The sequence below is a fragment of the Octopus sinensis genome, linkage group LG1 (assembly GCF_006345805.1).
Source record: "Octopus sinensis linkage group LG1, ASM634580v1, whole genome shotgun sequence".
NCBI lineage: Eukaryota > Metazoa > Mollusca > Cephalopoda > Octopoda > Octopodidae > Octopus > Octopus sinensis.
Window position 1 is genome coordinate 114,528,602 of NC_042997.1, and position 23,012 is coordinate 114,551,613.

The 23,012-nt window shown below is 39.9% G+C and overlaps 1 protein-coding gene across 9 annotated transcripts in view; it reads right to left on the reverse strand.

The window, feature by feature from the left end:
* LOC115218331 (adhesive plaque matrix protein-like) overlaps window positions 1-23,012 on the reverse strand; it is a 63,928-nt gene that overhangs the window by 2,782 nt on the left and 38,134 nt on the right. For all 9 annotated transcript variants that reach the window (XM_036504146.1, XM_036504126.1, XM_036504129.1 and 6 more), the window contains 7 exons: window positions 22,088-22,129; window positions 18,790-18,834; window positions 13,747-13,854; window positions 9,893-10,107; window positions 8,181-8,205; window positions 4,287-4,416; window positions 1,962-2,110 (listed from right to left, as the gene is read on the reverse strand). In XM_036504146.1, coding sequence (XP_036360039.1) covers window positions 1,962-2,110; window positions 4,287-4,416; window positions 8,181-8,205; window positions 9,893-10,107; window positions 13,747-13,854; window positions 18,790-18,834; window positions 22,088-22,129 — 714 coding nt within the window. The remainder of the gene's footprint in view (window positions 1-1,961; window positions 2,111-4,286; window positions 4,417-8,180; window positions 8,206-9,892; window positions 10,108-13,746; window positions 13,855-18,789; window positions 18,835-22,087; window positions 22,130-23,012) is intronic.

A 23,012-nucleotide genomic window follows, 5' to 3' on the forward strand; every position in this document is an offset into this window, starting at 1 on the left:
TGGTTGGCATTAAGGAGGGCATCCAGCGGTAGGAGCCAGGCCAAAAGAGACTATGGAACCTGGTGCAGTTCCTGCCCTTAGCAGTTCCTGTCAAGCTGTCCAACACATGCCAGCATGGAAATGGATGTTGAATGCCAGTGGCAAGCTGGCAGAAATGTTAGCCCGCCAGGCGAAATACCTAGCGGTATTTCATCTGCTGTTACGTTCTGAGTTCAAATTCTGCCGAGGTCGACTTTGATTTCATCCTTTCGGGGTTGATAAATTAAATACCAGTTACGCACTGGGGTCGATGTAATCGACTTAATCCGTGTGTCTGTCCTTGTTTGTCCCCTTTGTGTTTAGCCCCTTGTGGGTAGTAAAGAAATAGGATGTTGAATGATGATGATGATGATGACATTGATGGTGTTCCCCTAATGATCCATTGTGGTTAGGTTTCCTGATACATTTGGAATGTCCAATGATGTATTCCAATTAACAGCAATAGTGAAACATACACAGAGACAAATAATTCATATGTTTCTATCTTAATTTACCCTGTAAACTGTAATAAAGATATAAAATGATATTGAATGAGATATTTAAGCAGGCATGATTGTTGGAGTTAAGAAGTTTCTTTCACAACTCTGAGGTTTTAGGTTCAGTCCCACTAAATGGCATCTTTGGAGAATACCTTCTGCTATAAACCTTAAGTTGACTTGTGTTTACAATTTAGAAGACAGAAACTGTATGGGAGAAAAAACCAGAGTCATTGTTCCTGTTTTGAGGTGTAAATTTAATTGGTGACCTGGTTTAACAGCAGCACCACCTGGGCCTTAGATGAATTTAATGACGTTCACTCTGTTGTAAGTATGTAGATCAAGTCACCAGTTTAAGAGTAACTCCTCTCCTTCATTCTACCAGACTTGAAGGCCATGTCTAGGGCACTAAAGTTCCACTTCTGACTAACCACACACAAAAAAAAGCATATTGTAGAGTGTTGTCATCATCCTTGTTTTAATGTCCACTTTTCCATTCTTGTATGGGTCAGTTGGAATTCAGTGAAGCACATTTTCTATAGCTGGATGCCCTTCCTGTCACCAAACCGTACCTGTTTCCAAGTAAGGTAGCATTTCCCCATGACCAGACAATCATCTCGTGGAAGATTGCAAATGAACGACACCACCTGCATGACAGTGACACTCCTTTACAACTATCTTGTCTTGATGTTGAGACAAGGATGCATGCACATTCTTTCTCTCTTTCCTGTTAGAAAGGTGGTAAGCTGGCAGAAATGTTAGCACGCTGGGCAAAAGGCTAAGCGGTATTTCGTCTGCCGTTACGTTCTAAGTTCAAATTGCACCGAGGTTGACTTTGCCTTTCATCCTTTTGGGATCAATAAATTAAGTACCAGTTATGCACTGAGGTTGATGTAATCGACTTAATCCTTTTGTCTGTCCTTGTTTGTCTTCTCTATGTTTAGCCCCTTGTGGGTAGTAAAGAAATAAGAAAGAGAGAAAGAATGTGCATTTTCTCTACAGCAAGACTCCTACATCTGTCTCCTTTGTCATACATTAATTTCTCAAAACCTGGTACAAAGCCGCTTCCCTCAATACTTCCCCACGCCTCTGTTAAGGGGTCTTGTATTTGCAAGTTACTGGTGCCTTCATCAGTGTAGTGGTTGGTATTAAGAAGAGTATCCAGTCATAGAAGCCATGCCAAAACAGATATTGGGGCTGAACATCCAATCCATATCAGCATGGAAAATGGATGTTCAATGGTGATGACGATGATCATAATATATACATGTACTTCTTTCAGATTCCATTTACCAAATCCACTCCCAAGGCTTTTGCAGACCCAGGGCTATAGCAAAAGACACCTGTCCAAAGTGCCATATCATGGGACTGAACCTGAAAAAACATGGTTGCAAAAGTAAACTTCTTGACCACACAGCCATGGTGAGAATAAATATAAAACTTTACCTAAATCTTTCTCTCCAGATAATGTATACAGCAGCCAATATCTCGATGACATATGTGAGCCATATACTTCCTTAGTGTTACACAGTGATCGTACATATTCACCTACCTTTCCATCGGTTATGCGAGAATTTCTTTGAAAAGTAGTATAACTGGAAGGAAAATCAAATACATTTGTTAATACAACAGAATTATGAAACTCAGCTTCAGCACAAAATGTCAATATTGATAAATTGATTGAGAATTTAGATGTTATAAGGTTAAAGATGGAGCTAGTTTACTAATTAGAGGAATGCAAAGGAATTTTATCGTGAGAATCTTTTAACTAGTCTGTTGGACCTATTTCGGTACATAAAGTTTGTTTCTCAATTTCTTCTTTACTGGTTCCCTCCCAACCCAATACTTCTAAGTAACAGATAACTTTGTAAATAATGTAGCCTTTATCTGTATGTATGTGTTTCTCTTTTCACTGTTCTATATAAGAGATAGAACAGGTATATTTTTATATCATCAAAGACAATATTGGTGTATCATTGGTTATGGTATACAACTGGTCAGAATGCTGCCATTGGTCTTGCACTGAATATTGTTTAATGGCAATATTCAACATGAAACTAACAGTAACATTCTGATTAGTTATATGCCATAACCAGTAATCTGGTAATATATTGTTTGACAATATCATATATATATATATATATATATGTGTGTGTGTGTGTGTGTGTGTGTGTATTAGACAAAATGAGATAACAAAGCCAAGACTGTGAGGAGTTTTCAGGACATTTATAAGGTAAAAGATATAGATATAGTCATATAGTTGTTTCTGGGATATTAAAGATGATGATGATGATGATGTCATTAATGAATATCGATAACTAGAAGTAACTGTTATATGACAGGTAAAATTTTGGAAGACAGATGTTGAATGATGATGAAAATGTTGGTTGGTTGGCTGATTTTTTCCAGTCATGCTTTACATTGTAGAGAGAGAGAGAGACAGACAGAGAGGCTTAACATCTGCACATACAAGGTTTGGTGACAAGCAAAGAGTAAAAGAATGCTACACACACACAGGGAGAAAGAATCAGAGACGAGGAGGAGAAGGAGATGACAGAATAGTTATAAGACGAGTTATACAAACAAGAAATTTGTTTTATTTAATTTTATTTCAAGGTGACCAATATTTTTCTTTTGGGAAATTAGTGTTCGCTTCATCATTTTGTTGAAGCACCAAGAAATTTGATAAAAAGTTAAAATCATAATTATTGTATGTCTGCCATAATTCTTGATACTAGCCAGGGTGGCAAAAGTATATTTTGAATGTTACTTGTCATATAACATGTATCTCTAGTTATGTATATTAATTAGTTATTCTCATTATGCATATTCATTAAAAACATAATCCTGTATCTTTTATTTTTAATTGTTTCAGTTATTAGTCTGTGGCCATGCTAGGGCACCACCTTGAAGAATTTTAGTCGAGTGAATTGGGCCTAGTATTATTTTTCTTAACCTTGGTACTTATTTTATTGGTCCCTTTTACTGAACTACTAAGTTACAGGGATGTAAACACACCAACACCGATTGTCAATCAGTGGTGGGGGGCAAAACACAGATGACTGACAGACACACACACACAGACATATATGATGAGCTTCTTTCAGTTTCCATCTGCCAAATCCACTCACAAGGCTTTGATCAGCCCGAGGCTATAGTAGAAGAAACTTGCCCAAGGTGCCACGCAGTGGGACTGAACCCAGAACCATGTTGTTGGGAAGCAATCTTCTTACCACACAGCCATTTAGAATGTAACAGTAGAAGCAGTGATAAATAAATAATTTTTTTATAAATGACTAGCACTATGACCCAGCAACGCCAGGTCATAGTACTAGTGCATGCATATACAGCTGCGTGCATGTGCACATACATGTGAGTACTGTCCAAATCTCCGACCAATCACATACAGCTAGCTGGCATTCAATTGGTGTTATCAAGTTTCGGGCATTTTGATTGGGTTTTGGATAGAAAATTCACAAAAAAGTCACTTCTATTGATTTTTTAATGGCTTTGTGGGGTGACTGGGGAAATGTAAAGATGTGCACGACCACCCTTGGATGGTTTTGAATTACCATAGAAAGTGCGAGCCCTCTAACTGAAAAATTGTGGATTTGTATAAAGGACACACACACAGACAGACATTTTGCCGTTTATATATATAGAGATATATCTTGAATGTAGCTGCATGGTTTGTATCCCACATGTGGCTTTCTGCCTATTTTCAAATACAAAATGCAAACAGAATCAAAAGAATTAAAGAAAACCACATACTTGAAACATTCATTTCTGTCAGCCAAAATATTCAGAATACTTTTCAATGGTTGTTTGGATAATTTCAAATCATTCTTAATTATGGTATTATTTGGATGTTTAAGTTCTACTCTGACAGAAATTGTAGCATCTGAAGTAGAGATAAACAAATAAATAAAGGTAAATAAAACTAAAAATATATATATATATATAAAACAAAACAATCTCATGCAACAACTTCATTTCCCATCCCCACCCACCTGCATGTCTAAGCCATCCATGTTATTCTTTTAGGTCGACTCCAGTGGGTTCCATATAAGATTTTCCTGTTAAAATTTATGTGCAATAAACTGGTTATTGTTGTATTTCAGGATGGTCATTTAAAAAAATTTTTTTTTTGCCAAAAAAATACATGCACTATATATTTGTTCTTCACTCATTTATTACTGTTCTTATTCTAACTCATGTCCATTGCCCAGAAATCTTTCATCACACACCTGTGACCTCTTCAGCAGCACTTTCCATTCTCATGTGTGTTCTTTTATGATATGTATCCTTGTATGCATATGTATTTGTGTGTGTGTGTGCGATTGTTCTTAGTAGTACTATGATCCTCCTCTCAGCTCCATTCCTCTCCCATTGCTGCTGCTACTGCCTGTGTCCCCGAATTTTGGTACTGTTCCTGTATCTCTCTGTGTTTCTGTGTTAGCCCATGCTGATGCAATTGTGGTAGTTGTTGCTGTTGTTACCATTGTTGCTATTGTCGTTGCTGATCACATTGTTGATATTGCTGTGGCCATTTGTGAAGTTATACAGTATGTGTGTTTGTGCGTGTATATGTGTGAGGAAACTGGTTATCCCTTTATCGTTAACATTACTCTGTCAAATGTAATGTGTATTTATTACTATTATTTTGAATTAATCATGTAATGTCATGTAGTTTCAAGATTTCAATGATATGATTGTATATCTTTTGAATGACATTGTAGGGTAGGTGTGAGAAGCTGGATCTGGCTGGTTTGAACATAAAACATGTAGAATATTTTGGCCAGATATGATTGGTGTAAATGCTAAAGGGTTATATTTCTACAATACACAGAATATTTTAACAATTTTTTGTATAATTCCTAATAGTATTTAATCATAAAAATATACTAGAAGCTTTTAGATGCCCCTGAATGAAACAGGGATCAAAGGGACCATAAACAACAAATAGTTGAGAACCACTTGCTTAGTCAGTCTCTGTATAGAAAGAATTTATACATACTCATATGTGTATGGTTATGAAACAAATGCCTTAACTGCACAGCTGTACTGGAACCTATATGTATAGTAAAATTGTAGTTGTGGTCGAAGCTAGTGCCACCTGGCTGGCACCTATGTTGGTGACGCATAAAAAGCACTATTTCATGTGTAGCCGATGCCAGTGCCACCTGACTGGTACCTGTGCTGGTGGCATGTAAAAAGCACCTGCTATGCTCTTGAAGTGGTTAGCATTAGGAAGGGCATCCAGCTGTAAAAACCTTGCCAAATCAGACTGGGGCCTGGTGCAGCTTCCCAGCTTGCCAGTCCTCAGTCAAACCGTCCAATCCATGCCAGCATGGAAATTGGACATTAAATGATGATGACAACGATGATGATACATACATACATAGATACATACATATATATATATTTCCTTATTGAAAATAATTCAATTTATTTGAATCCATGTGATGCTGGAATTTTTATTCCCCAATAAATAAAATAATCTCTCTCTCTCTCTCTCTCTATATATATATATATATTATATATATATATATATATAAATATACACACACACACACCTCTATAATGTTTAAGAACTAACTAAGGATTTGAGCTATACTTTTACTCCTCATGGAAACAACATAAAGTTAATAAAGAAGTTAAGAATATTATGAGCATGTGAGTAAAAATTTATACCTCTGTATATAAAGAAATATATTATGTATTTAGAGTTAAAATTCAAGCTGCTTCATCTTGAAGCATGTCTGCTTATTCCAGTAGACACTTCATCCAAATTAAATTTTGTATTATTTGATTCCTTGTCTGAAGAATTTCTCCTAGAAACTTTCTTACATGTTTATTATCCAACATGTACAATTTTGTAATTTTTGTTAGCAAATGAAACATGTATAATGGTGAATATATAATACTAAAACATTTTACCAACTTCCTGTTTTGATATAAATTTGATTTAGTATTACTAAATTAAATTTTTCCCTGTAAGTTTGGAATCATATTCCCTAATATTATTATTATAAATAAATATATATATAAATGCTCAATAAATAATGTTGCATGAAGCGTTGTTGAATGAAATATCATTATGTCGATCATGGAATGATATGTCACAAACTGCGTGATCTTGGCATAGTTAGAAAATTGGGAGAATGGCTTCATGACTTTCTGAAGGATAGAAGTCAGGTGGTAGTAGCCAATGGGGCCACCTCCAATAACATGCAAATAGTGAGCGGTGTTCCACAAGGCACTGTTTTGGGACCACTGCTGTTCATAATAGCCCTCTCAGACATGCCCTCAGCCACGCAGAGATCCACAATCACAAGTTATGCAGATGATACAAAAGTTTCACAGGTAATACAGAACCCTGAAGACACCATGCACCTGCAATGTGAGCTGGACAAAATATACAAGTGGGCTGAAAAGAATAGCGTGCAGTTCACTGCTGAAAAGTTTCAAGCTTTATGCTATCAGCATGCAAAACTAAATGCAATGCCCAATAAATACACTGGACCTGGAGGGTTTGCAATCCCAGAGGCACAATCAGTGCGAGACCTGGGTATTTACATGAGTAATGATGCAACCTTTCATGTGCATGTTGCTAAATTGGCAATGAAATGTAGGCGGCCGACTGGATGGATTCTTAGAGCTTTTAGAACAAGAGACCAGGAACCATGATGGTCCTCTGGAGGACACTTGTCTTAAGCCACTTTGACTATTGCTCTCAGCTATGGTCACCAACCAGTGTCAAATTAATCACAGAACTTGAGGCGATCCAATGAAGCTACACAAAGAAGATAGCCTCTGTGCAGCATATAAGCTATTGGGAAAGACTCAAGAGATTAAGACTCTATTCCTTAGAGCATAGGTGAGAAAGATATGCCATAATATACATCTGAAAGATTCTGGAAGGACTTGTCCCAAACCTTGGCATCGAGAGTTAAACAAATACTAGAACTGGGTGCCACTGCATAGTGCCAAGGTCTCCAAATATGCCATCAAGATGTAGGACAAGATACTGTGATAGCCTGGGCTTCAGAGGTCCATAGCTCTTCAATATCCTCCTGAAGGACCTGAGAGACCTTCATAGGGTGGATGCGGATGTCTTTAAAATAAAGCTGGACCTCTTCCTGTCAGGTGTCCCAGATGACCCAACTTCACGGCAGGAGGTGCAGATGAGGGCAGCTGCATCAAACTCTTTCATGCACCAAATGTTAATTGCTAAAAAGCATTCGTGAAGTAAAATCATGTAGCAACACCGAATGGCAGTGCCCCAGCATGGCCACAGCTTGTGAGCTGAAACTAGATAAAATGATGTAAAATCATTTTTAACATGTTCAAATGTAATTGGACATGTTAAGGAATAGTCTTGGGAGAAAATTCCCCTCTTAGACTTATGTAAATACACATTTTATTTTGGGTCGTGAGTGACACCATGAGATCATAAGACACTGGTATTTCTGGGTTGTTCTGCTTTGTCAGTTATGAAAACTAACTCAGTCACTCACGACCCAAAATAAAATGTGCTTTTGTAGAGGCCTTGAGGAGTATTTTCTTTTGGAAGTCTTCCTGTAGGGAAAGGTTTTATCATGTCGAATTACATTTGAACATGTTAAAAAATGAATACATAAATATATATGAATAGATACTTACTTGCTGCTGCTGGTGATGATGCATTCTGGAAAATTGAAGAAATACATTTTAAGTAAAGTAAAATAATTTATGAAGAGTTTTCAAGTAATTTTTAATGTTTATATTGTTTGTTCCTTCTCGAGCCATGCCTGGTTCATAAGGGCCAGTTTCCCGGTTTCCTTGGCGTATAGGTTCCCCACCTGGATGGGATGCCGGTCCATCGCAGGTGAGCTGCAAGATGTAGGAGGAAAGAGTGAGAGAAAGTTGTGGCGAAAGAGTCAGTAGAAGTTCACCATTACCTTCTGCCAGAGCCACGTGGAGCTTAAGGTGCTTCACTCATAAACACACACATTGCTCGGTCTGAGATTCAAACTCACGAACCCTTGACCGCGAGTTCACTGCTCTAACCACTAGGCCATGTGCCTCCACAATGTTTATACTAGTATTTTTTAAATATTAAATTTATTTAATGTAATAATACCAAGACACTAAACAATTATTGAAACTAGAGTATTGTAAACAAGCTTTAAAAAATAGTCGTTTTTATAAATCACATTAAATTCTTCTTTTTTCCTTTGATATAGTTTGAATGACATTTTACAAAGGCTCGTCCTATGTTTGGCAAAAAAAGAAAATCCAGATTATTTTAATTAAACAAAATCTAATTTTACACATTGGTTCACCATCAGACAGATTTCTACTAACTGATGACACAATGTCCTCTGTCTAATCTCTCATCAACTGGCACAAAGCCCCTCTCCCACTACTACCCCCTCCTCTCAGCTGAAAGGGTTTTTGTCTTGCAGCTTACTCAGCAACCCTGTCAGTGCTAGTTCCATGTAATAAAGCACCAGTGCTGGTTCCACATAAAAGGCACTGGTGCCAGGGTCACATAAAAAGCACCTAGTACACTCTGTAAAGTGATTGGTGCTAAGAAGGGCATCCAGTCATAGAAACCATGCCAGGACAGAAAATGGGGCCTGGTGCTGTCCCTAGCCTTACCAACTCCTGTCATACTATCCAACCCATGACAGCAGGGTAAATGGATGTTAAATGATGATGATGATGATGATGTTTAAAATAGGAGTGCTTAAACTCTTGATTTCTTTTGCTAACATGGACACCTAAGGCTTCCAAGAAGAAAACACTAAATGGCACTTACACCAGATTAAAAAGATTCGAGCGAGGCCATTGCCAGTACCGCCTGATTGGCCCCTGTGCTGTGACACGTAAAAGAGCACCATTTGAGCATGATCATTACCAAACTCGCCTTACTGGCACCTATGTCGGTGGCATGTGTAAAAAGATTCAAGCGAGGTCATTGCCAGCACCGCCTGACTAGCCCCTGTGCCGGTGGCATGTAAAAAGCACCTACTACACTCTCGGAGTGGTTGGCATTAAGAAGGGCATCCAGCTGTAAAAACTCTGCCAGATCAAGATTGGAGCCTGGTGCAGCCATCTGGTTCGCCAGCCCTCAGTCAAAATCGTCCAACCCATGCTAGCATGGAAAGCGGATGTTAAACAATGATGATGATGATGACCAGAATTTGGCAGAAGGCTAGCAATTTAAGTGGGAGGAAGTCAGTCGAATTACATCAACCCCAGTGCTTGACTGGTGCTTTATTTCATTGACCTCCTGTAAAGAACAGGAAGAAGCCCTTTGTCTGATAGTAATAATTTTGCTAGCTCCTCACTGCCTTAAATAAAAAAAAGAAGAAATCATTAATAAATACCGATTGAGTTGCATTATTTTTTACAATCTTAGATGGTCCCACTGCTTTTGATCTTAAAAGTTGTTTCAACCAACTGCTGTATAGTGGATTCTTTGGCATCGGGTTATAAGGATAGGCTTTTTTTGTTGGATAAGATGGCTTCATAAAACTACCATAAGGATGTACATGATACTGATAAGCTTTAGGTATTGGTACATATGGCATAGGTGGTTGTTCTGAAACAGAGAGATAAAGAAATTAGCATATCATCAACAGAAGTAAAATTTATGTAAAAAAGAAAAAAAAAAAATATATATATATAGGTGCAGTCATGGCTGTATCATAAGAAGCTTGCTTCCCAACCACTGTGTGGCACTTTGGGCAAGCCTTGTGATTCAATTTGGTAGATGGAAACTGGAAGAAGCCCATATATATATGTATATATTTATGTGTGTGTCTCCCACTGGCAACTGCTTGACAACCGATGCTGGTGTGTTTGTGTTTGCTTGACAACCGGTGCTGGTGTGTTTATGTCCCTGTAACTTAGCAGTTTGGCAAAAGAGACCGACAGAATAAGTACTAGGCTTACAAAGAATAAGTCCTGGGGGTCAATTTCTTCAACTAACACCCTCTAAGGTGATGCTCCATTATGACCGCAGTCAAATGACTAAAACAAGTAAAAGAATAAAAGAATGAAAGACAAAACAAAAAACCCCACACAACCACTGCAGGAATGGCTGTGAGGTTTAGAAGTTCACTTTGAAACTATGTGTCCCTTTGGATAAGTGACATGCACTTTAGCTCCAGCAGACCAATTTCATGAGAGGGAATTTGTTAGATGGGAACTGTGTGGAAAAATAAAATAAAATAAATGTTTCCTTCTTGAGCCATGCCAGGCTCACAAGGGCCATTTTCCTGGTTTCAATGGCATATGTAGCCCCCACTTGGACAGACGCCAGTCTGTCGCAGGATTACTCTTTTACTTGTTTCAGTCATTTGACTATGGCCATGCTGGAGCACTGCCTTTAGTCGAGCAAATCGACCCCAGAGCTTATTCTTTGTAAGCCTAGTACTTATTCTATCGGTCTCTTTTGCCGAACTGTTAAGTTACAGGGATGTAAACACACCAGCATTGGTTGTCAAGTGATGTTGGAGGGGCAAACACAGACACACAACATATACACATACATATACGATGGGCTTCTGCCAGTTTCCATCTACCAAATCCACTCACAAGGCTTTGGTTTGCCCAAAGCTATTATAGGAGAAGACACTTGCCCAAGGTGTCATGCTGTGGGACAGAACCTGGGACCATGTGGTTGGTAAGCAAGCTACTTACCACACAGCCACTTCTAATTTTTGCCAGCTGAGTGGACTGGAGCAATGTGAAATGAAGTGTTTTACTCAACAATACAACACGTCATCCAGTCCAGGAATCGAAACCACAATCTTACAATCATGAGTCCAACACCCTAGCCACTAAGTCACGCACCTCAACTGAACTGTGTGGAAGCACATCATTAAATATTTTGTCTGACACTGATCTCCTCTGCATCCAACTCATTCCCTGTCTCTAATCATCTGTCTCTCTATCTTCACTCAGTGCACTTCCTATTCTGTCTCATATCCATGTTGCACCTAGACCTCACATCTCTCTCTCATCTTCCAGGTGAGCAAGCCATGTATTCATCTCTTCAACAAGAAATCTACTCCTCTCCCTCCATTATAGTTTCTTTCTTCAGCCTATACCTTGCTCAGTTAACCCTTTCATTACTGTATTTCTTTAGAGATGTTCCGTGTTTCTTTCAATTTCTTTAAATATAACAAAGAATTTAGTAAAATAACTTTGTTATAATTAAGCTTGTGTTAGGAACATAAGTTGTGACTAAGGTTTGGTGGAAGATTTTAATTCAGAACTTTTGAAAACAAGACATTCGTACTACTGACCCAGAAGCGGTTTCAACCAGGTTAATAACAAAAGGGTTAAGAATTGCTTCTATATTATATATTTTAACCCTTTTGCTACCATATTTCTGTTGAGATGCTCTGTTTTTCTCTCAATTAATTTTAAATATAACAAAGAATTTAGTAAAATAACTTAGTTATCATTAAGTTAGTGTTAGGAACATAAATTGCAACTAAGGTTTGTGGAAGATTTTAATTCAAAACTTATGAAAACAAGACATTTTTACTCAGAGCCAGAGCCGGTTTCAGCCGGGTTGGTAATGAAAGGGTTAAAAGGATCTTATCTTGTGGGTACTTGGCAACCTCACTGGTGCTGGTGCTTGTAAAATCCCTGAGTACACTGTGGTTGACATCAGGAAAGGCATTCAGCTGTAGGAACCATGTCAAAGCAGACATAGAACCTAGTGGAACCCTCTGTCTTGACTGTTCTAGTCAAACCATGCAATCCATGCCAGCATGGAAAAAAGGATGTTAAATGATGATGATGATGTGTATGTATAAATATAAAATATATATGGTAAAACCAAATGATGATATTTTGAATACATTTAATATGTAAATTTCAGATTATTATGCAATAGATAAGGACTTCATCTTTAACAAAATATCTTCCTCAGTTAAAACATTTCACAATATGAATGGTATGATAAAATTTACCCTTTATATATATAGTCATGGGCAGTTTAAATCACCTACAAGATGAGGAGATGACATAGCTAGAAGGGGTAGAAGCATCTATAGGATGAGACTTATCCTATCTTACCAGACTTATTTTATTTAATTTAACTTATTTATTTAATGTATTTTTTTTATTCAAGGTCAGATTTGTAGTGACCCCTGGTGGTCAAGCAGAAAAGCAAAATGAAAAAGGGATCTAACAAGAATAATTTCCTGCAACCTTCTTGAAAATTCTCAGATATTCTAGAAGCTTTCAATTAACTTCCGGATGACATGGAAGTCAGGGACTTCTGGTTCATCCCTTACATAAAGTGGACGCAATTCTAATTTCTTGCTCCTTTTGCCTGTCGGTTCCTAGGCATAGGCATTGAGCCATGCCATTTGCACACCCCCCACACACGCGCACATATTCACCTCATTAGCTTTGAGACACATGGTTGCAAAGTATGTTCATGTAATATGTTTCAAACCATTCTTATATGTTATCGCATTACATCCAGTAATAAATATGTTATGACTTATGAACATCTCACAAGTTCTTAAAAATGGTAAATGTTGATCTTGTCAACTTTAGTTTCCTGTTCTTACATTTCTTAAAACAGAATGGTAAATACTGTTTCTTCTTATCTTAGAAATCATTAACCACTTCTGATTATTCTAATGAGATGTTGTTGTTGTTGTTGTTGTTGTTGTTGTTGCTGCTGCTGTACTACTACTACTACTATTACTATTATTATGGTGGTAAGCTGGCAGAATCATTAGCACATCAGGCAAAATGCTAAGCGATATTTCACCCGTCTTTATGTTCTGAGTTCAAATTCCACCAAGGTCAACTCGACCCCTCTTTCTTGCATGCAATTGTAAAATTGTAATTTGTCACATACTGACATCACTACAGATTTGAATCCTCTAAACATGAATATACATATTTCTTTACTACACACAAGGGGCTAAACACAGAGAGGACAAACAAGGACAGACAAACGGATTAAGTTGATTATATCGACCCCAGTGCGTAACTGGTACTTATTTAATTGACCCCAAAAGGATGAAAGGCAAAGTCAACCTCGGCAGAATTTGAACTCAGAACGTAAAGACAGATGAAATACCCCTAAGCATTTCGCCCTGCATGCTAACATTTCAGCCAGCTCTCCTCTAAACATGAATATACAATGAAAGTAATGTATTTCTACTATACTACTCAAAAATATTCACATAACCTGGATACTTACTGTCAGGAGAGTCAGACTGCTCCGAAAAAGGAAAACTTGGATAACTGTATGGATAAGGATACCTTGGTATCACTGGTAATGGATAAACTGGATATACCGGGGGGTATACTGCAATATTTCAAGAAGAAATGGTTATAAATACGAAAATTAATGTTGAAATGTATTTCGATTAACAAACAAATCGACAAAAGAACGACAATTGGTGAGGTTATTATAGAAGAGACTGTCAAACAAACAGATTTTATACAACATTTATACTGTACTTCAAGTGTAAAAACTATAACTGAGAAAGATATGTATTTATTGATGCCAGTGCTGAATGACTTGCTCTCGTGCTGGTGGCACATAAAAAGCACTACCCAAATGTGATCGATGCCAGGGCCGCCTGACTTGCTCTCATGCTGGTGGCACATAAAAAGCACTACTGAATGTGATTGATGCCAGTGCTCCCTCACTGGCTCTCGTGCTGGTGGTACGTAAAAAGCGTTACTGAATGTGATTGATGTCAGGACCGCCTAACTGGCTCCTGTACCCGGTGGCACATAAAAAGTACTATCAGAATGTGATCGACACCAGGGCTAATTAATTGGCTCCTGTGCCAGTGGCATGTAAAAAGCACTATCCAAATGTGATCGATGCCAGGGCTGCCTGACTGGATCCTGTGTTGGTGGCATATAAAAAGCACTATCTAAACGTGATTGATGCCAGTACCCCCGACTGGCTCCCGTACCAGTGGCACATAAAAAGTACTATCCAAATGTGATCAATGCCAGAGCTGACTAACTGGCTCCCATGCTGGTGGCACATAAAAGCATTATCCAAATGTGATCAATGCCAGGGCCACCTGATTGGCTCCTCTGTCAGTGGCACATAAAAAGCACTATCTAAACGTGATCAATGCCACTACCCCCTGACTTCATGACTGTGATTTTACTTGGCTTCATGGGTCTTCTTCTCCTGTGTCAGTGGCATGTAAAAAGCACTATCCAAACATGATCGATGCCAGTACCCCTTGACTGGCTCTTGTGCTGGTGGAAAGTAAAAAACACCCACTACACACTCAGAGTGGTTGGCATTAGGAAAGGCATCCAGCTGTAGAAACCTTGCCAGATTAGATTGGAGCTTGGTGCAGCCTTCTGGCTTGCCAGATCTCAGTCAAACCGTCCAGCCCATGCCAGCATTGAAAATGGACATTAAACAATGATGATGATGATTGAATTGGCAGCAGAAAGAATACGAATGCAATTTGAATTCAAAATGAAATAAATTCACTTCAAACTTTTAGCAGTTGATTTTTTTCTCTGAGTACATAATATCCAAACTTTTAGATATTTGATATTGACTGTGATATCAAAGTGCATATAACAGCAAACACGTTTTATCAACATTGTTCCTGCTGTCATGAAGTTACACTTTTTATGATATGAGTACAGTTTATAAATACAATAATTTTTGAAACTTTGAATAAGCACAAAACTAACTTATCAAACAATGCCAATTCACAGTGATTTTATGTGTGTATATGTCATCTATCTCTGACGAGTGTATATTATATAACTGATTTGTTGTCTACCACTCCATTATATAATTTCATACGAAACCGATTGATAAGACCAGCCATGGTGGATAATTAACACTATAAAATTCAGATATATAAAAATATATATACAGAGGTATCAAGCTGCTGGATCAGGTGATGAAGGTTACGGAGAGGGTCATAAGCCCAACTAATTAGAGAGATAGTTAGTTTAGATTAGATGCAGTTTGGGTTTGTGCCAGGGAAAAGTACTACTGATGCTATATTCCTGGTAAGGCAGCTGCAGGAGAAATACCTAGCCAAAGATAAGCCCCTGTACCTGGCTTTTGTTGACATGGAGAAATCCTTCGACAGGTTCCCCCGATCCCTTATCTGGTGGTCAATGAGGAAACTAGGGATAGATGAATGGTTAGTGAGAGCTGTGCGGGCCATGTATAGGGACGCTGCTAGTAGGGTGAGGGTTGGAAACGAGTACAGTGAAGAATTCCGGGTAGAGGTAGGGGTCCACCAAGGCTCAGTACTCAGCCCCCTCCTATTTATCATAGTCCTCCAGGCAATAACGGAGGAATTCAAGACAGGATGCCCTTGGGAGCTCCTCTATGCTGATGACCTTGCTCTAATTGCTGAGTCGCTATCAGAACTGGAGGAGAAGTTTCAGGTGTGGAAACAAGGATTAGAATCGAAGGGCCTCAGAGTCAATCTAGCTAAAACCAAAGTCGTAATCAGTAGGAAGGTAGACAAATCACAAACGCCTTCAGGTAGATGGCCCTGCTCAATCTGTAGAAAAGGTGTAGGTAGAAACTCTATAAGATGCACCAAGTGTAAGCTATGGACACATAAGAGGTGCAGCAATGTCAAAGGAAGGCTAACTAGGAAGATGGTTTTTGTATGTGGCAGATGCTCAGGAACAATAAGCACTGAAAATGCTCTGAGACCAACTTCCGTCACTTTCCAGGGAGAAAAACTAGAAATAGTTGATAGTTTCCGTTACCTAGGTGACCAAGTCAGCAGCGGGGGCGGATGTGCTGAAAGTGTAACTGCTAGAGTAAGAATAGCTTGGGCAAAGTTCAGAGAGCTCTTATTTCTGCTGGTGACAAAAGGCCTCTCGCACAGAGTGAAAGGCAGACTGTATGATGCGTATGAACGAAAAGCCATGCTACATGGCAGTGAAACATGGGCCGTGACTGCTGAGGATATGCATAAGCTCACAAGAAATGAAGCCAGTATGCTCCGATGGATGTGTAATGTCAGTACTCATACTCGGCAGAGTGTAAGTACCTTGAGAGAAAAGCTGGACCTAAGAAGCATCAGTTGTGGTGTGCAAGAGAGACGTTTGCGCTGGTATGGTCATGTGGCGAGAATGGATGAAGATAGTTGTGTGAAAAAGTGCCACACCCTAGCTGTTGAGGGAACCTGCGGAAGAGGCAGACCCAGGAAAACCTGGGACGAGGTGGTGAAGCACGACCTTCGAACTTTAGGTCTCACTGAGGAAATGACTAGAGACCGAGACCTCTGGAAGTGTGCTGTGCGCGAGAAGACCCGGCAGGACAAGTGAGTCCATAACCCGTGGCCTTCTACATGGGATGTAGCCAGCCTACGTATGCATACCTTCCCTTCTTGGGACACAAAACTCTACTTGTGAAGACCTGTTGAGGCAAGTGAGGATCAGAATCGAAATCGATCAATGGAAATTGCAGATGTGTTACCAGTGCCGGTGGCATGTCGAAACTCTACTTGTGAAGACCTGTTGAGGCAAGTGAGGATCAGAATCGAAATCGATCAATGGAAATTGCAGATGTGTTACCAGTGCCGGTGGCATGTAAGAGAACCTTCCGTTTTGCGACCGTTGCCAGCACCGCCCCGACTGGCCTCGTGCCGATGGCACATAAAAAGTACCATCCGTTCGTGGCCGTTTGCCAGCTCTGTCTGGCACCTGTGCGGGTGGCACGTAAAAAGCACCCACTACACTCACGGAGTGGTTGGCGTTAGGAAGGGCATCCAGCCGTAGAAACACTGCCAGATTTGACTGGGCCTGATGAAGCCTTCTGGCTTCACAGACCCCAGTAGAACCGTCCAACCCATGCTAGCATGGAAAACGGACGCTAAACGATGATGATGATGACACACACAAGGATAATATAACACAAGGATGGAATTTAACAGGTTTAAGTAGATCACAACACTTGTTTCTGCACCACAGCCATTGCAGCCACACACAGCTTTGCTGAGCCACATTCAACTGTATAATAATTACAAGGTGGTGTCAGAAAGCTCCAGGATTCATCATCATCACCATCATTGTTTAACGTCTGCTTTCCATGCTAGCATGGGTTGGACAATTTGACTGAGGACTGGCGAACAAGATGGGTGCATCAGGCTCCAATCTGATCTGACAGAGTTTCTACAGCTGGATGCCCTTCCTAATGCCAACCACTCCGAGAGTGTAGTGGGTGCTTTTACGTGCCACCAGCATGAGGGCCAGTCAGGGTTATGTTTGATAAAAAGTAACTTATTTACCAAATAGTCCCCTTGCACAGCAATATACTGGTCCCAGTGTTCCTGCCGCTTTGGGAATCTGGCCTAGAAGTAATTTTCCATAAGTGAATCAAAGATCTCCTGTGATTCACTCTTGATCTCAACAACAGTGTTAAAACAGTGACCTTTGAGGTGCATTTTCATCTTGAGGAAGAGATTGAAGTTTGGAGTTGCTAAATCTGGCAAATAGGGCAAGTGCAGAAGTAATAACATGGTGTTTTTTGGCGTAAAGCTGACAAATGAGGAGATTTCCGTGACAGGGTGCATTGTCATGAAAAATCCAACTCTTTACACTCCACAGATCCAGTAGCTTTCACCAGATGTCCCCCTTCAAACGTTTCAAAACATCACCGTAGAATTCTCAATTGATGGTTGGGCCCTGGGGGATAAATTCTTTATGCAAAATATCACAACTGCCAAAGAAAATATCATGCACATGCACTTGATTGTGCTGCGGCTAAGTTGTGCCGTCTTCAGTTGTGGAGATGAAGGGCTCTTCCATTGTGATGACTGCTCCTCTGTCTCAGGGTCATACCCACAGAGCCAACTCATTATTGGTGATGAACCTCGATATGAAGGATAAGCAAGTGTTAGGAACATAAATTGTGACTAAGTTTTGGTGGAAGATTTTAATGCAAAACTTATGAAAGCAAGACATTTGTACTCAGAGCTGGTTTCAGCCGGGTTGGTATCGAAAGGGTTAAGAATTGTTTCTTTATTGTATATTTTAACCCTTTTGTTACCATATTTCTGTTGAGATGCTTTGTGTTTCTTTCAATTAATTTTGAATATAACAAAGAATTTAGTAAAATAACTTAGTTATCATTCAGCTAGTGTTAGGAACATAAATTGTGACTAAGGTTTGGTGGAAGATTTTAACTCAAAACTTATGAAAACAAGAAATTTGTACTCAGAGCCAGAACCGGTTTCAGCCGGGTTGGTAACAAAAGATTTAAACTTCTAATACAGACCTGGTGTGGGTATCCATTCAGTTTTACTTTTGGGAAAGTATGATCCTGTAAAATAATCAACAGAAAATAATCAATTAATTACTAATAAACACAAGAAGATAAATTATTGAGTGTTACTGTTCATTCTGATATTATGTGGGTTTTTATATGTGTGTATGCATCATCATTGTCATCATCATCATTTTAATATCCACTTTTACATGCTTGCAGGGGTTGGGTGAAATTTGATGAGGTATTTTCTGAAGTTTGATGTCCTTCCTGTTGTTAGCCCTCTCTTGTTTGCAGACATATTTTCACAGAAGACTGGAAATGAAGGACATCACTTGCATGACTATGACACACCTTTACAACAATCTTGCCTTGAAGTCAAAACAAAGAGACACACACATGCATACATATTTATATTCATATGTATACACAAGTGGAGGCGCAATGGCCCAGTGGTTAGGGCAGCGGACTCGCGGTCATAGGATCGCGGTTTCGATTCCCAGACCGGGCGTTGTGAGTGTTTATTGAGCAAAAACACCTAAAGCTCCACGAGGCTCTGGCAGGGTGGTGGTGGCGAATCCTGCTATACTCTTTCGCCACAACTTTCTCTCACTCTTTCTTCTGTTGGCCTGCTCACTTAGCCAGTGGGGTGGCATCATTTGAAGGCTAAAACAATGTGAAGTGCATTGTGACCAGCGATGTGTAGCAACATCTGATAGCCTGGTCAGTCACGGTGATCACGGTAATGTATACACAAGGTGCCATGGGTAAATTGTTGCTATTTTATATTATTAATTTGTGCATGCGCATTATTCGTTTTTGATTTTGTTGACTACACAGTATAGTAGGGTCAGTTGGGCACCATCTGTGAAAAAAAACAGCAATTCGTTCTGCCAGAAATTCGGAAATGACATGTACTGCTTGGCATTTGCACCAGCAGAGAGAGAAAAAGGATAGAAGACACTAAAGATGTAACTAGGTGGGATACACTGAAGTTACAAGGAGATGTATATATGTGGAGTGAGATGACAGATTAGATGGGGTGAGTGGGAGGCTGAGGGGAGGAGATGTAGTGAATGGACACAAAGAGGGAGGATGTGTTACTAGGATATATTGTGGTTGATTTGACAGGACATAGTGTGCAGGTGGGTTCAAAAGGGTGCAAAAGGAGAGTGGGGGATATAGGGGAGGGGAATACAGCAAGTGGTGGACCTGGTTAGAGGGAGGGGATAGGTGTTAGGAAGATGGGTTAAGGGTTAGAGGTTTGTCAGGGACAAATTGCGTGCAGGGCTATGGACATTAAAAAAAAACATGCCTTTATTGTCTTCATTTTGCTTAGCCAAATCTCTAATCATCTCAGTCCTTACATGCGTAAACATCATCATCATCATCATCATCATCTAACGTCTGTTGTCCATGCTGGCACGGGTTGAACAGTTTGACTGGGCTGACACACTGGAAGGCTGCACCAGACTCCAGTCTGATTTGGCATGGTTTTTTACAGCTGGATGCCTTTTCTACACCAACAACTCCGAGAGTGTATTGGGTGCTTTCACGTGTCACTGGCACAGGTGCCATTTACGTGACACCGGTATCTGCCATGACTGTGATTTTACTTGGCTTCATGGGTCTTCTTCTCAATCATACCATAATGCCAAAGGTCTCGGTCATTGCCTTTGTGAGGCTGAACACTTGAAAGGAGCTCAGCCACTTTGTCTTTGTGAGGCCTAATGCTCGAAAGGTACTTTTTACATGCCACCAGCATGGGTGCTAGTTATGTGACACCAGCATCAGCCACAACTATGATTTCACTTGGATTCATGGCTCCTCTCAAGCACATCACATCACCAAAGGTCTTGGTCACTAGTCATTGCCTCCATGATATATGTGTGTATATGTAGAAAAATTATTATTTCTAAATCTCTGAATGAGAAACATGTTTATTTGCCAATGTAAAGTGGCAGTCCTGGTTAGGACAAATGTTGCTGCTATTTAGACCCAGGAAAGCATCTTCTCCAGCTGGTTATCAATGCACTAACTGCATCCTTATATTTCCCCACTCAGCTCAAAGTTAAGTGGGGACACTAGCTCCCTTGTTTGAAAATATAAGGATGTCCCGTGCCTGTGCCACCTGACTGACTCCCGTGTCGGTGGCATATAAAAAGCACCGTTCAAGCATGGTCATTGCCAGTGGTGGAGAAAAGCACCATTCAAGTGTGGTCAATGCCAGTGCTGCCTGACTGGCCCTCTTGCTGGTGGCATCAGCTGTAGAAACTTTGCCAGATCAGATTGGAGCCTGGTGCAGCCCCCCCCACCCAGCTTGCCAGTCTTCAGTCAAGCCATCCAAACCATGCCAGCATGAAAAGCAGACGTTAAACAATGATGATAAGGCAGTTAGTGTGTCAATAGCCAGCTGGAGACGATGGCTTCCTGGGGCTAAATAACAGTAACATTTGTCCTAATCAGGACTGCCACTTTGCATTGGCAAATAGACTTTACTCTCTCTCTCTCTCTATATATATATATATATGTATATATATATAATATATGATGCCGGTGGCATGTAAAAAACACCATTTGAACGTGACCGTTACCTGCATCGCCTTACTGGCACTTGTGCTGGTGGCACACGAAAAAACATTCGAGTGAGGGTGTTGCCAGTGCCGCTGGAATGGCTCCTGTGCAGGTGGCACATAAAATGCACCATCTGAGCATGGCTGTTGCCAGTACTGCCTGATTGGTCCTTGTGCCGGTGGCATGTAAAAGCACCCACTACACTCTCAGTGGTTGGCGTTAGGAAGAGCATCCAGAAACTCTGCCAGATCAGATTGGAGCCTGGTGCAGCCATCTGGTTCACCAGACTTCAGTCAAATCATCCAACCCATGCTGGCATGGAAAGCAGACATTAAACGATGATGATGATGATGATGTGACTCATGCACCCATTAAGCACATACATTTTCAGAGATAATAGCTGTGTAGATTATGGCAGCATGCTGGCAGAGTCATTAGTATGCTGAGCAAAATGGTTGGCGGCATTTCATGTTTTTACATTCTGAATTCAAATTCTGCCACGCTTGACTTTGCCTTTCATCTTTCCAGGGTCAATAAAATAAGTATCAGTGGACCCCTGGGATTGATATAATCAATTTACCCCTTCCTCCAAGATTGCTGGCCTTGTGCCAAAATTCGAAACTAATATCTGCGTAGATGAAGTGAGGAAGAAAGATGACGTGTGTGAGTGTATGTACATGTGTATGTATGTAGATGTGTGTGCGCGTGTGAGTAATTTTAGATTTTATTTACAAACCTGGCCACAGTCTCCATTCTGGACGTGGTTGTGGGTTAATTGCTGGGGGAAAAAAAAAAGAAATCAGCTAATTAGTTATTAATTACATCAATCTGATAATGAAAGGAAACAAATCTGATGTTACAAGCAAAAAAAAAGTTACCAGGCATGGCTGTGTGGTTAAGAATCTTACTTTGCAACCATCTAGTTTTAGGTTCAGTCCCACCATGTGACACCTTGGGAAAGCACCTTCTACTATAGCTCCAGGCTGATCAATGCCTTGCAAATGACATTGTTAGATAAAAACTCTAGGAAGCCTATATATATGAGGGGGTGCTGAAGAGTTCCTGGTTTTGGGTAAAAGAAAATAGAGGAGGATCAGTTAATTATTATTTTACTTGACACATTCCCCTCTCAAGATTCACACATTTATTTCAGTGGTCCTTCAGTTTTCTAAGTCCTGTAAAAGAACTTGGAAGGTTGGGCCTCAAACCATGTCTTATGTGATATCCTTAAAACCAGGAACTTTTCAGCACCCCTCATATGTATATATGTGTACTATTTTACTTGTTTCAGTCATTTGACTGCAGCCATGCTGGAGCACTGCCTTTAGTCGAACAAATTGACCCTTGGACTTATTCTTTGTAAGCCTAGTACTTATTCTATTGTTCTTTTTTGCTGAACCGCTAAGTTACATGGATGTAAACACACCAACATCAGTTGTTAAGCAATGGTGGAGGGACAAACATAGATACACAAATACACACACACACACACACATATGTATATGATGGGCTTCTTTCAGCTTCCATCTACCAAATCCACTCACACTTGCCCAAGGTGCCACACAGTGGGACTGAAACCAGAACCATGTGGTTGGGAAGCAAATTTCTTACCACACAGCCCCTCCTCTCTATCATATATATATATGTATATATATATATAT